The sequence below is a fragment of the Protomyctophum parallelum genome, assembly GCF_964188405.1.
Source record: "Protomyctophum parallelum genome assembly, chromosome: 21".
Lineage (NCBI taxonomy): Eukaryota > Metazoa > Chordata > Actinopteri > Myctophiformes > Myctophidae > Protomyctophum > Protomyctophum parallelum.
The window spans coordinates 35,020,975-35,036,584 of record NC_139713.1 but is presented as its reverse complement, the minus strand read 5'-3'; the positions used below and the strand labels follow the sequence as shown (position 1 = coordinate 35,036,584).

Here is a 15,610-nt window from a genome sequence, read left to right as displayed (position 1 = left end):
ATATCATATATTATGAATAATTATGTATTATTAAAGCAAGGGGCAAAGAGGACGAAACTACACCGGAACTGTTGTTGCTCACCATGTTTTAACCTATGGTTTTAACCGGACTCAAATAACAGTGGGACCAGTACAAACAACATGGCGTTCACATTTGGCGGTGGTGCGGCTAATCCTGCTGCAGGTTTGTGGATATTTACACATGTTTAATTAAGATTACAGTTAATAAAATACACGATTGAGGTATTAATACACAATGAACAGTACTGTAGGTCTGGTACCCCAGCAGCAAACATGGATGACTGTGTTTAGCGAGGTGTATGTGGAACGTCGTGTTGTAACTGCGCTGTCGTCGCTTCCTTGACGTTAGAGCCATCTAATAGATTTTGACGTGTGTCCCGCGAGCCGTTAAATAGTTTTAACTTTTATTGGAGGAGATGAATGTAAACAAATAATAGAAGACAATAACATTACACAAATAAATAATAACGGCTAAAAATAGAAATAAACGTTTTTGTTAGATCCCCGACCGCTGTCGTCTCATGATGGTGCTTAATTGTTATCTACAGTACTCTCTTAGCCCTCCAAGCAGAACCCAATGCTACTGAAGTTTCTGACATTTGTTCGAAACTCATCAAAATGTCAGAAAAGCTTTATGTAGGGTCCCGAAAGGGGCTAAGTACTCTCTATACATTAGAGATCTGTCTGACTTATATATCCTCACATAGCCTATATATATTTTTCAATGGAGGGTATTGCAACTTTAGATTCAACCCAATATAAAATGCAAATTGCGGCTACTCCAGTGTGATGTTACAGTGAAGTGAGTGTAATAACAATTGTTACAAACTGTCAGGATTTCTGCATCCAGCCAATGGCAACCAGTGGCAGTAGCCGCAATTTTCAACCCTAGATAGAAAAAACCCCAAACATGTTGAATCTAGAGTTGCAACAGCCCATACATACAATTCCAAACGGTTCCAATCTGAACCAATTCATTTTCAGTGGAAAAACCCTGAACTGGTTCAATATTAGGCGGGGGGGAAAAAGAACTGAACCGGTTCAACCCTGGGGGAAAAGGGGCCTCAGAGTTACAGAACCAATATGGTCCATTTGGACCCCTGGTGGTGGCTGGACTGGAGTCACCGACTCACCGGACATTGAAAAACAATGATCTAGATAGATATTCCATACATCTGGGTACATGACATTAACAAACAGTGATCTAGATACTCCATACATCTGGGTAGCTTGTCACATATTTATTTATTTTTAAGTATGTCCACGTAGATTAATCAAACTAATCAACGATATAAACCTAAAAAAAAAGGAAAACATTACATTTAGTACCACCAGCAGTTGAAAATCGGTCAGTTTTCTAATAATATTTCCAGAAAGTTATCCTATTCTCATTTACACACCATTTGCTTCATCCATGTCACAACATCTCACACACACAATGCATTCTCATCTTTTATTGTAATTAAAGGCACGTCTGGATTTTCATTTGGTTCATTTGGTGCTAAAACCACAGCCTCCACAACATTTGGCTTTGGCAGTGCTGCCACCACCACCGCTTCTTCAGGATTTGGTAGTAAGTTCATGCATCAGCTCCATTTTCAAAACGGATCTCCATTCTCCAACAGATCCCCAAGTAACTCACCAATTTCTGTTGTCAACGCTGTCAGACATGTCCTCTGCTCTGTTTTGAATCAGGACATGACAAATGGCCAGGGTCTGTCACATCATCATCTCACATGATGCATCATATAACCGTGATGGAAGTCAAGAGCTAAAGCACGAAACTACAAGCTCGAAACACGGTGCACCCACAACGTGTTGTGAGCTTGTAGATCGGCTATTTTCTTTTCGATTTTATGCTTTTATTTGGCATAAATTAGGTGCAGACGTGTCTGTCTTCCAGACCAGGAGCAATAATACACAACTTACTGATGCCTCAATTAAGGATGAATATGATGGTGGTATTTGGTATATTTCCACTTGGAAATTCAAATGACTTCTTCCACCTGCTTTCATTTTTTCACTAATGCAGAAAATTCCAATCAACCAGCCACTTGCCTCTAAATGATCCTTGGTGTCAACTTGGGTTAGGGTTTTTTTTTTACAATCTGGTTGTATTGTTATATTTGCATCTATTTCTTCTATCTCACAGCTCTTGCAGCTCCTGGCTTTGGGGCACCTGCCGCCACAACTGCAGCAGCCACAGGGTTTGGGTTCGGCTCCACCACCACTGGTAAGACTTAAACACGATATGAACTAGAGCTGGTTATCGCCTACAACCTCATGAATGTATCACAATTCAGAGGTCATGATACGATATGTATCATGATGAGATATGTATCGTGATATGCGCTGATCTTGAATAACGACCGTGTCCTGCTAAATTTACTTTTGCAGAGTCCTAGACCACCGATTTCTGTATCGATATGATTATTGGCAAGGAATATGATGACGGTTATTGCTGCATCAATTAATTGAGCATAGCCCTAATAATTACCGTATGACCATAAAACGGCTGTCAAAATGTATGTAGCCTAGTTATTTGTAATTCCTAGCAGCAAGCAACCATTTGAACCCTAGCAGCCCTATTCTGGCCATGTCATAGTAGGCGAACATTAGATGAAAATAGGATTTCTTGCTGAATATAGCAGGTCTACAAAGCTCACAATGCATCGATATTTAGACATGCCCCCCTTCCTATACAAAGCCATCCATTTTAACCATGATCGATTCCTCTTGTCCTAATACGTGAGAGGGGCCGTGTTATTTCAATTACTTTTTATTTAAACAAAAGATAAATAAACATTTAATAAAAAGTAATTGAAAAAACATGGCCCCTTCATGCATTAGAAAGGCCAATATCAGTCCAAGGACTGGTGTTTTCAATTAGTCTAACATGGTTAAAGTAGAGTTTGAAGTTACAATGGGTTTATAAATAGGAAGGGGGGCATGTCTGATAAGAATCAATAGCAAATATCTAAATACTGAATCGAGCAACTTAGAAACTGTCTGGGGTGTTCACAAAAGCGAGAGTTGGATGCTAAAATGACCCCAAAAATGTTTGAAAGTGAAATATCCCTTTAACCCATTTAGACCTGAGGATGATTCTTCAAATCGTCTGTTGGGTGGGAAATCTCATAATGTCCAAAAACAACTTTTACTTTTCAGGATTCAAATTCAAAAGTAGTAAATCTGCTACTTTAGGTTCTTTAGTGTGATGTCGTATTATGATCAAGTAGGGAGTTGACGGAAAATCGAAAAGTTAGAATATGGAGATAAGGTTTCAACGGAATGCCTTCTAAATCCAGGTCTAAATGGGTTCACATTAGGCCTAATATTAAACCTCTGCTAGAATGTCTGAAATACCTCTTAATGTCTAACGCCTCCCTATCACTTTCTTTCTCCTTTTCGCTGCCTGCCTCCATTGGCTGCAGGATTTGGGGGGCTGGGAGCTGGGAACACTACGGCTGGTGGGTTTAGTTTTGGCGGGTTTGGCTTAAATGCCAACCCAGGAGCAGTCAACTTTAATGTGGGGTGCTTTGGTACAGCCACCACTACTGGCACTGTTTTCAATTTTGGTAATAGCCTGGCTAGCACAGGTAGATGACCTTTTTAATTGACTAATTAACCAGCACAGTCTGTCTAGAAGTGACCTTTTTATCCATCCCCCGTCCACACACCTGTGTGTTATGGTGGCTTTCACATCTTACATTATTTATTTTGTATTGTATATATATAAAATAAAATAAAAGTTTAGATTGCATGATGTGACAATGTTAAATCACATTTAATGTCTTCATAAAATTCATTTAATTTAATTTTTTTTATCTGACGTCTTCGGCAAGCTCCCTGTGTTGTCATCTCCATTGTAAGAAACGGAAGTAGAATGGTGTTCCGGTTGATATTTAAAATATATATGTATCTTTTTTTTATATCTAGTTCTGAAGTATTTAGCACTAGGCAGTTTATGAATTATGTATCCTCATCTAGCCATTGTTAAGCCCTTACTGCCCTTTTGGTTCCACTGTCTCATTGTGCGTTGGGTTTTGTAGGTGCTTTTGGGGGCTTTGGGACCACTACTACAGCTGCTGCTGCTCCGGGTTCCACCTTCAGCTTTGCTGCTCCCGCCAACACAACAGGTTAGCAGCAGAGTTGAAAAAGGTGTCACAATGTGACAAAAGACACGCACATCCTGTCCTGCTGGGCTGTGTGCTGGATAAAAAACTCAATATGATAGGTTGGTAACATGTTGATAATCTAGGCCTAGGGAGTCTACTGGTTCCGACATGTGAATTTGTGACTGTCCCTTGTAGCAAGTGAACACACAGCCGCACGTGCGCACACACGTGCACACGCACGCAACAGCTAGTCGCAAATCACGTCACCTCTGTAATTTAATTCATGAATCCAGGACCTTTATCCATCCCATTCTCTTTTGGACTGCTTCAGGACAGATGCTTCTGACAGTAGCCTATGCCCACAGACTACAGTACTTAACAGGTCACACATGGACCATTGATGTATCTATTGTTGTTAGAGGAGCAGATTGTCCAAAACACCACTGGTGGTACTGGTAACGTTTCCTGGCTCGAAACGTTGAATTGAATTGTTTGAGTCAAGATGTGTCATAATAACAGCAAATATCGCATTGTTATGGATTTATAGGGTACCGTATTGTGATTAAACTTGTGATTTACAATGCAATGTGTTGTGAGTAGGCATGTAACGGTATATCGTATATCAATATAGCGATATAATCTGGTGGCAATTTAAATCGATTTAATAAAACCAAAACATGTATCATGATACATATGTTGAAAAAAACATATGTTAAAAAACAAGATTTGAGATTTGTGGAAGAGAAATTATAAAAAAGTCACTTTCTACAGTATAGAAAACAAACAGTATTGTAAAAGAAAAAGACAATACTGGATTTGGGTAAAATAAATAATAATAAAGATTTTTCTGTCAATTGTCTGGAAATGAATTGTGTTTAAAAATCACATTGTGAACCTAATATCGTGATTCAAATCGTATCGTGAGTTGAGTGCCTAATTGTGAGCTGTACAAAAAAATAAATCTGCTTATAATGACAATATGGACACCAATCGGTCTATACTATATTTGTAGGACTGTTAAAACTGTTTGACACAACATAGGCTTATTTCTCCTACTGCACAATTTGTTTTGAAATGGTTACCGCCACTAGATGTCCCACTAACCCACTTAATCATTTAGTATCAGCTGCGAAGTCTGTGAACTGTGAAGCATACTGATTCATTCAATAGATTTAAAATGGCTTGTCCTCTCTTTTAGGTGGTCTGTTTGGTAACACCCAGAACAAAGGCTTTGGTCTGTTTGGTAACACCCAGAACGGTCTCGGTACCGGAACTGCGACCGGTGCCACAGGATTTGGAACTGGACTAGGAACTACCCTGGGTGGGTTTGGAGGTTTCAACGTGCAGCCAACTCAGCAGCAGCAAGGTGAGTTTCCCTGACAAAGGCCGGTTAGGCCGAAACATTGTATTGCTTTTTCCGCCCTGTTATTAATACATTATTTTGGGAGCTTTTAAAACGGTGTGCTGATCTCCTCTTTCCTTTCTCAGTATTTTTTTCGAAACCTGATATATTTGGATGTGCGTCACCTCTTGACCATTAAAATTTCTGTTGACGAACACACTAGTCATTCTTTTAAATCAGTTTTCAACCATTTAATGTCAAGGGCCATTATTTATTCGACATTTGACCATCATTTGATGACATTTAAGGCCTCTAAGACCCAAAGCGTAGAATACTTCGGTATTGTTGGATAAGAAGACAACAGGCAAATGTTGATCAATTCGATTGAAAACCACTGTTTTAAATTAATCAAAAATATATATACAAATGTTAACCCATTCTGAACAGGCACCCATTTTGGTGTCAGCATCATGTTATGCTTTAGCTATTGAAAAATAGCAGATCTACAAGCTCATATATACGAGCTTGTAGGTCTGCTATTTTTGAAAAATCAAAGAGCGACTGACATTTCTAGAATCTGATCTCAGGTCAGAATGGGTTAATCAGACCAGTGTGTGTCCAGTGGAAAACCTCGTATGAATCTGATCTCAGGTCAGAATGGGTTAATAATATAAGTGTCCAACAAAATGGAGCGTCCCAACAAAGCTCTCACCTGTTTTTCCCTCATTTCTCATTTCCTACACAACCAATATAGGAGGCTTGTTCGGCCAGCAGGCTCAGCCGCAGCAGGCCCAGCCCACCTTGTTGTACCAGCAGGTCACGGCTTTGTCGGCTCCTACGTTGCTGGGTGACGAGCGAGACGCCATCCTGGCCAAGTGGAACCAACTGCAGGCGTACTGGGGCACTGGGAAGGGCTACTACAGCAACCAGGCCCCGCCTGTCGACTTAACGCTGGAGAACCCCTTCTGCAGATTCAAGGTCACGAGAGAAGACTTGTCGATTATTTGTGCTTGTATGACCTTTGACAAAGTATCACGTCGTGGCAGAAACCCTGTACCTCCATGGCCGATTGGCCGATTTTATCCCATTCTGACCTGAGATCAGATTCATACGAGTTTTCCACTGGACACACACTGGTCTGATCAACCCATTCTGACCTGAGATCAGATTCTAAAAATGTCAGTGGTTCTTCGATTTTTCAAAAAATAGCAGACCTACAAGCTCGTATCGCGCCACTCGGTGGCGCGATATGAGCTTGTAGATCTGCTATTTTTCAATAGCTAAAGCATCACATGATGCCAACACCAAAATGGGTGCCCGGTCAGAATGGGTTATACGACGCAGTGTGAGCTTGTAGATGTGCTATTTTTGGAAAATGGACATACTGTACTGTATTTGAAAAAGATAGGTTGTGTGACATGTCCAAAGTAGGAAGGCCTGTTTGAGAGTCTAGGTTTTATAACTACATTGGATCCCATCAGTAACTACATTGGGACCCATTGGAACGCAGTTCAGTAGTTACAGTAGGTCATATGGTTTCTGCCCAACAGGGATGATATTTCTTGACTACTGTGTTCCAATATGTTTGTGTCAATGCTTCTTTCTGTGGTTTAATCCCATCCCACTGTGCCTCGTGTCTCCTAGGCTGTGGGTTATAGCTGCATCCTTGGCAGCAAGGATGAGGATGGTCTGGTGGCTTTGGCCCTGAACAAGAAGGAGGCTGATGTGCGATCGTTGCAGCAGCAGCTGGTTGAGTCTCTCCATAAGATTTTGGGAAGCATCCAGTCCCTCACCGTCAATGTAGAGGGTGTGAAAGCACTGCCTGATGACCAGTAAGCTTCTATAAAATGTTAAAAGTTCATAACGGGTTAACATATCACATGCTATGCCTATACAGACGACGGTAGAACTGTTATTCACCGTCTTTCCATTTCCTGGTGCTCAGGACAGAGGTGATCATTTATGTGGTGGAACGGTCCCCCAACGGCACGTCGAAGCGAATCTCCGCGTCCACCCTCTTCAGCTACGTGGAGCAGGCCAACATCAAGGCCCAACTCTCACAGCTCGGAGTGCTTATGAGTGTCACGCGCACTGAGCTCTCCCCAGCACAGCTCAAACAGCTCATTCAAAATGCCCCTGCAGGTAAGCTTGCATGCAAGGGGCGTGTGCGTGTGTGTGCGCCTATGTCATTCATAATTAAAACCGCCTCCCTAAAACAATGTCCTCGCAAGTATAGAAATAAAAACATGTGCGTGTTTGTTTGTCATCCTGTTTTGTGCACGCCTTATACGGTGCAGTTGCATGCTGATGGAATTATGAGCATTGGAATAACTCGTCGGTTTGTCTCTCCTTCCCAGGTGTAGACCCCATCATTTGGGAACAGGCCAAGGTCGACAACCCTGACGCTGAGAAGTAAGTTAGGAGTGATTGCTTAACGACCCATTAAACCTGGGAAAGCACCAAACATTTTCAGATGGGAAGTCTGCAGACAAATATCACATTGGAGGTCCTTGGCACGAAAACGTTTGAGAACTACTGATTTAGAAGGCATTTGTAGAATTGGTCTCAGGTCTTGATAGGTTAAGCCTTAAGGCAATGCCAAGCTTTTTAGGCATTCTACATTCCAACCGAGTTGACGCACCCTCAATAACACCTCAACTTTAATCAAATTAGAACATGTTCTACGCTGGTAGGAAGTGCATTTTGGGTACATTTATTGATTGAGAATTAAAACTTAACATGGTATAACATCTATTTGGAAATACCAGTACGTTAATGTTTTGTAATTATTATATCGGTGTCCTGCACCCCCTAGTGGCAGCTTGCGCCACCCCAGGTTGTGCAAGCTGCCAATATATATAATATATTTAAGGGTTTCAGGCACACTTTAATGACATGGTGTGTTCTCCTCTCCAGACTCATCCCAGTGCCCATGGTGGGTTTTAAAGAGTTGCTGCGCAGACTGAAGATCCAGGAACAGATGACTAAACAGCACCAGACCAGAGTGGATGTGAGTGCTAATTAGAGCCTGATATATCAAATATGCAAATATTTTACGTTTTTGATGACTTGATCGGTATCTGTAATTATGCAGCCATTGTGTCCCAATGTTTTACCACCTAAAATTCTAACTATAAGCCTCCTATCGTTGTCTTACCAGCATCTTGTGCCTTTTCTCTCTCTCCCCCTCTCTTATGTCCTGTCCCATTCACACTCTCTCTCCCTCCCTCCCTCCCTCACTCACAGATTATTTCAAATGACATCAGTGAACTGCAAAAGAACCAGGCTACCACAGTGGCCAAGATCGCTCAGTACAAGAGAAAGCTAATGGACCTTTCTCACAGGGTCCTACAAGTAAAAACCCCCAGTTTCATTCCATATATAATATTATTATAATATATAATATATATATAATATAATATATAATATAATATATAATATAATTATAATAATATTATTATTATTATTATTATTCCATATATAGACGATGACACGGACTGTAAGCCCGATGCACACAGAGCTACAAACTCACAAGTCACATAGAGTTGTGAGGGTTATAGATCGGCTCTTTTTTTTAGGCACACAACAGTGGCGCACAACATTATGTCAGGCTTATGCTATGTCAAGCACATTCACCCATTAACCCATTCTGACCTGAGATCAGATTCATACGAGGTTTCCACTGGACACACACTGGGTCTGATTAACCCATTCTGACCTGAGATCGGATTCTAGAAATGTCAGTCGCTCTTCGATTTTTCAAAAATAGCAGACCTACAAGCTCGTATCGCGCCACTCGATGGCGCGATATGAGCTTGTAGATCTGCTATTTTTCAATAGCTAAAGCATAACATGATGCCGACACCAAAATGGGTGCCCGGTCAGAATGGGTTAAGACCTGAGACTATATTCTACGAAATGTCTGAAAAAGCTATGTTTCTATATCAGTGGTTCTCAAACTATTTCATGTAATGGACCGCCAGAATTATACAATATGTATTCGGCCACCGACCCCCATCTGAAAATATGTTGTTTCAGAAGCAAAGATATGTGTTAAAAAACGCTTGCTGTGAAAGAATATATATTCAATGTCTTGCGGCACAATTTAACGTTTTATCAAAAATAGCAGATGTACTAGCTCGTAGCGTGGCACTCTGTGCCGGGCTACGAGCTTGTAGATTGCTATTTTTCTACGGTATAAAGTTTTAATGAACGGTTGAAGTGGTTAAAAGCTATAAGGTGACACTGATGCGTCCTAAATGGTTTCGTTCTCGTCATGCTTCATGCTCTGTGTTCCTGCTAGGTGCTGATCAAGCAGGAGATCCAGAGAAAAAGTGGCTATGCCATCCAGGTGGACGAGGAGCACCTCAGGGTGCAGTTGGACACCATTCAATCAGAGCTCAATGCTCCAACACAATTTAAGGTAAATAAATTGTTAATTTAATATATACTGTAGCGCAGTTATCCAAAGCGCTTTACACACAGTCGGCAGAAGAAAGCATGTAAGGCCGTTTTCAAACCCAAAGTTCGCTTAGAAGGTCGGATCAAGGACCAAGAACCAAATATTTTATGTATTTTGATTTTGGTCCGTTTGGTGTTCACACTGGACTTTGTAAAGCGTACCAAATATGTAAACAAATTACACGTGGACATGTTAAGCAAACCAAATAGTGAAAAAAAGGAAAGGTCATTTTACGATGGAAGGAAAAAAGAACATGAGGGGAAATCAATTTTTGGGCGCAACCTTCAGTCACACAGAGAGAGAAGAGAACAGCAACATGACTGCAGCAACAACTTGCTATTAGCCTTATTCACATGGCTGCCATCTTGCCAGAAAGGTGATACCTAGGTGACACTTCCAAGTTCCCAAAAGTTCCCATAGACAACCCGTTCATCCAAACAGAAAAGTCCTCTCTAATTATATTAAACAACGTCAAAATCACCAACATTGCAGTTGTAGGGAAAGCTTGAATTATCCTCAAAAGTGTTTGTTTCATAAATATCCACCGTAGACATTTTATGAGCTACTTCCTGTCAAGAAATTCCTTGCAGATGAGTTTTTTCTACATGCTGAAGTTTGGAAGTGCTCGTTGACTATCACTCAATGGCCCATGCATACCACCTGTTTTGAATGTGCACATAATGCAGGAGGTTGCTTTACTGATAACGAGCGCTTCCATACTCTGATAATGATATAAGTAATCATCTGCAAGGAGTTTCTTGACAGGAAGTAGCTCATAAAATGTCTATGGTGGATTTCTATTAAACAAAAACTTTACAGATTGAAAGAGGATAATTCAAGCTTTCTCTACAGCTGCAATGTTGGTGATTTTGACGTTGTTTAATATAATTAGAGAGGACTTTTCTGTTTGGATGAATGGGCTCTCTATGGGAAGTGTCACCTAGGTATCACCTTGCTGGCAAGATGGCAGCTGTGTGAATATCATCAATTGCATTAATTATTAATAATTATTTTATTAGTCAAATAAGAGCAACAGAGGAGCAGGTGTTTGAACAGTAATCTGCTTGCTGCTGATGAATACAATTCACGGAGACGTATAGCCTACAACAAGGTATCCCCGATAAAAAATACTTTTCTTCCATGTGTGCACCTTAACCCGATTTAGATATGTTATTTCTGCGCATGTTAAATCGGCGGGCATTTCCATGTCATATGGTTTAAACTTGAAGGTGGTCAGTTAGTATTGAGCTTCAAGTCAGAACAGCTCTGCTGCAGCTAATTGAGTTGACCTAGTTTTCTTTTGCTAGTGATGTAATCAATTAATAATTTGGGACCACCTGTGTAGCTTATTTAACATTTTCTCCATTCTCCATTCTTTGCTCTTTCTCTATACGTGCAGCCGTGCGCTAGAGCGAGACAGGATGATTTTAAATATTTCTTGTCTCTGCGTCTCTCCCATATAAATATATCGGGTCTCTCCCCCCATCTGCGTGTGCCCACACACACACACACACACACACACACAATATTTTATGACAGATTCTTACTCACAGAAAAAAGGAGGGGACACGAGTTGAAAGAAACTCTCTCTCGCATGAAGACTCATGCATCGCATGTTTCGTCATAACTTTGCATGGCGGCAGCAACCCATGCTTAAAATAAACAGATCTACAAGCTTACATCGTGTACCACACCGTACATACCATTCCTTGTCGATAACTTGTACATCTGTTATTTTTGCGCATGTGAACCTCGTACGCTGCCATAAAATTTGCGCTGCGCCTCCTTAGCCCTCCTCCTGGATGCGGGTCTACTCATAGACATATATGCATCTACTATTAAAATCAGCTGACAGCTGTTATATCAATAGTGATCCCTGTAAAAAAGACATGCTTTTAGAACTAATTATTAATGCAGCCTCACAACTGCAGACGCCATACGGCTATTTTGTCTATCGTCCTGTATTTGGTTCTCTATAAAGTCTGAATGCGTTCACACCAGTAACGAACCGTACCGTGGTTCGTTTGGAAGCGAACCGAGTCCGGCCTTTCTTGGCGGACCATGGTCCGTTTCTTTGATCCGCACCAGAGTTCGGATCCACGTTCACACCAGCCAAACCAAAGGGGTAAGCGGACCATGGTTCGTTTTAAACGAACCAAACATGTCCGGTGTGAAAGTGCCCTAAGATACCAGCCTGCTCATCAGGAGCAGTTAGGGGGTTCAGTGGGGGGGGGGGGGGGGGGGGGGGGGGCAGCGGAATCAGTTGAAATTACTCTGGATAAGAGTCAGGAAAGGTTGCAGGGTCGTTGTTGTTTTTGGTTTGTATTTCATAGCATTGCTGACCTAAATGTTTGTCAAATGTTTGTTTCTTCAGGGCCGGTTGAACGAGCTGATGTCCCAAATCCGAATGCAGAACCATTTTGGGGCTGTGAGATCAGAGGAGCGTTACAGTGTGGATGCAGACCTTCTCAGAGAAATCAAACAAGTAAGAGATATGCCTTGTCTCTTAAATGTGACTTAGGGTGTATGTGTGTGTCTGTCTTGAAAGCCTTTAATTTATAAGGCTTAGGGCATTTACCCTTTAAAAAAATAAACCTTGTTCTGAATTAACATTACAAAGTCATATTCATGTTCTGTGTGAATTTACTCTACTCATGTGACACAAAGAACAGTACAAAAAAACAAAACAATATCTTGGGGCGAATTAGACACATGGAAAGAAAACGTCCCCGGTATGTAGGGATCTTAGGATATTAAAATGATTTTTTAAATAAATACCGTACTTCATACATCATACGTCAGGCAAAAGTATCAAACTGTCCCGATTCACAAGCTGACAACGCATCGCGATGCATTGTGAGCATGTAAATCGTCTATTTTTGAAATGTTTTAAAGATAAACGTTCAAGTGGTAAAGTGTGTCTGCGATTTTATAAATATTGAAACAATGAAAAGTATTAAGGAGCTTGAGACTAAATAATAACTACGTTGTCCTTCCCCACAGCACCTAAAACAGCAGCAGGAGGGTCTAAGTCACCTGATCAATGTCATCAAAGACGACCTGGAGGACATAAAGCTCATTGAACATGGGCTAAATGACAGCGGGCACATAAGGGGGGGTATGCTCAGCTGAACACCCCAATGCCTACATTTAGAATCCATCGTACGACTTAAAGCTTAAAGTATCAGATCTACAAGCTCACAACGCGCCGCGATGCCTCTGAAGTGACGTGCTGTGAGCTTGTTGATCGGCTATTTTCGACACAGGTCGTACGACGAAGTATGAATGGGTCTGAACTATTCCACTTCAGGCCACACCTCCGTACGTCAACATACATTCACTCCATCTCATTGGAAAAGTCTTTCTAAACTGTCCAGAGCCCAGATCTGAGACACAGAGCAAGAACACAGAAATGGTGCCATCTTATAATGAGCGAGGTTGAAAATGTGTGAATTACTCCTTTATGGGAGCTATACTCATGACAGCATTTATGAAAACAATACATTGATTTTAGAATCAATTGGATCAATAAAATCTAAATCGACATACATTTGTCTATAGTTTGATTTAGGAAATGTCTGTTAAGCAGATTTTGTTTTTGAATTTTTTATGTAACAAATTTTCCACTTTCTGTATGCGGCTATGCGCCTATCTTTAAGAATTTGATCATTGGTTTAGCTATACATTCTGGGATAGCATAACTATATATGAAAATTGAACTATGGATGTAAACAGTTTGTGTGTAAACATGATGTGACAAGACAAGCATTGTTTTATAATAAAATATTAAAGTGAATCTAGTGGAGTACACAGGTCATTGATATTTTACTGCATCATATGAATCCAACAGAATGCTGTCAGAATGCTCGCCTCGTGCCCTTTAGGTTCTGAAGCTATGGAGCTATGGACAATTATATCAAATAGTTTTATATATTGCCTGCATGAAGAGGGGAAACACAGGCGTACTAGGTATACTGGCAGGCGGTGGTGGCTCAGGGGTAGAGTGACTGGATTGCAACCGCAAGGTTCCCAGTTCAAACCCCGGGCTCCCCGTTGAAGCGGCCTTGAGCAAGACTCTGAACCTCTTAAGGACCCTGCGGGTGAGGAGAGCCCCCGACCAGCTCCGCTCCTCTCCCGAACTCCTGCAGAACCTTGCTTGGCACGTGACCCTCTTATCGGAGAACATACATGTCAGGTCCTACAGGAGTATGGTTTTACTCCAGTAGAAATAGAGCGGATGCTAACAGCTGGAGTGATAGTCTGTCAAGGCTAAATTAGAGACCTGGACACATCCATTTTGTAGCTGTCGGGCAGAAACCTCAGATCTCCGTATTATTGTTGTTGTTGTAAATTAATGCCTTATTTCGTCGTGCGATGGTGTCACATGACAGTAGCAGAAATAGCCAATCTACAAGCTCACAACAACAGTCTTGCAAGCTGCGGGCCCTGGAGCCTAACCTCCACTAATCCGGGCCTGAGTGCCTTTTGCACTATGCAGCCTCTTTTTGGTAATTTCTCATAGGTTTTAATGTAAAAAGGCTGTGTCAATTTAGTGGTTCAAGTCGGACATTTTGAACATACAATTCTAGCATACAGTGTTAGGCCGGTGTGATGCCAGTTACGCTCCAGATCCTTGTACCCATTGTGATTGTGAGGGTACGTAGTGCAGCCCCTTTATCATAATACTTAATCAGTAGATTACATCATATTGATGACATCAGGGATCTCCATACAAGGCTGACCAAATCCCCGGGCCGTAACCCATCCACGGGTCCTCGGCAAGGGAGCATACTCAAGTTCCTTCAACCCTATGTTACCCGATCCCAAATTAGACCCCATGTTCAGCTGAGTTGGTACAAGCTGAAATAATGGAAAACACAATCATCCATCCCATTCTCACTTGGACCAATGTTTCAGTATACAGAAGTCAAATGTGTTGGATTGCCAAAATGAAATTAGTCCTAGTAGTTCTCAAAGTGGGAGGTTGATGGACTCTTACCTGAGAGTTTAAATGGGACCCCAAAAGGCCTATAATTGCACACCAAACCTGACTGGGTCTTGACTTGCAAATGAAAGGTGTGGGAGCCACTGCAAATACATCAACCTGCTACAGATGGATCAATCAATTAAACATTCATGGTCAAATGGGTATTTTACCTGAAATGCTGTCAGGTCAAATACCCCAAACATTGTAATCTTGTTGTAGGCCATATGAATGGATGCTAGAATCGTCAAGTGTAGTGTAGTGTTTAATGTTAATTTGTAAAATGAAATGTAAAATGAAATAAAATCACACCCATGTGAAGTAAGAGGCACTCTTATCATCATACTTTATCTCATTCCGGCCAATGAGAATTTGTGTCCTCATCTTCAATGTTTGTGTTTACACAAACACTAAAAACTGTCCATTCATTGCCAATGGCATTTAATGTTTGTGTTGGGACAATGAAGTAAAACCGGCCATTCATTATCAATGGCATTTAATGTTTGTGTTCGGACAATGTTTGTGTTTACACACACTGGACATAGGAGGAGCTATAGCGCTCCTCCTGATGAAACTCATGGTCGAGAGCACAAAAGTAACAAAAAACATATCTGCAAACCAAAAGAAAACACACCACATGTTAAGAAAGATAAGAAAGCAAAATAGTTGAAAACATGTAGAAA

General features: G+C 41.1%; 1 protein-coding gene across 6 annotated transcripts; it reads left to right on the top strand.

Annotated features, from left to right (window-relative positions):
• Positions 1 to 126: 126 nt before the first annotated feature.
• Positions 127 to 13,739, top strand: nup54 (nucleoporin 54). 6 transcript variants are annotated; one of them, XM_083793225.1, is made up of 15 exons: positions 141 to 184; positions 1,490 to 1,594; positions 2,174 to 2,254; positions 3,456 to 3,491; positions 4,074 to 4,160; positions 5,338 to 5,505; positions 6,236 to 6,459; positions 7,126 to 7,313; positions 7,427 to 7,623; positions 7,839 to 7,893; positions 8,398 to 8,491; positions 8,728 to 8,835; positions 9,785 to 9,904; positions 12,318 to 12,428; positions 12,947 to 13,739. In XM_083793225.1, exons 1-15 carry the CDS (start codon positions 142 to 144, stop codon positions 13,073 to 13,075), a joined length of 1,746 nt encoding a protein of 581 aa, XP_083649351.1. In that variant the 5' UTR covers position 141; the 3' UTR covers positions 13,076 to 13,739. The 6 variants fall into 6 exon arrangements, with proteins under 6 accessions (XP_083649353.1, XP_083649350.1, XP_083649354.1 ...); XM_083793223.1 differs by having other exon boundaries at positions 3,456 to 3,620; XM_083793227.1 differs by lacking the exon at positions 1,490 to 1,594 and having other exon boundaries at positions 127 to 184.
• The last annotated feature ends 1,871 nt before the right edge of the window (positions 13,740 to 15,610 follow it).

Bases quoted from the DNA above. Each gene is read 5' to 3' on its own strand.
- nup54 (XM_083793223.1), top strand. From the start codon at position 142: ATGGCGTTCACATTTGGCGGTGGTGCGGCTAATCCTGCTGCAG. The intron at 2,255-3,455 runs GTAAGACTTAAA...CATTGGCTGCAG, and splicing joins GTTCGGCTCCACCACCACTG to GATTTGGGGGGCTGGGAGCT. The intron at 8,492-8,727 runs GTGAGTGCTAAT...CCTCACTCACAG, and splicing joins AGCACCAGACCAGAGTGGAT to ATTATTTCAAATGACATCAG.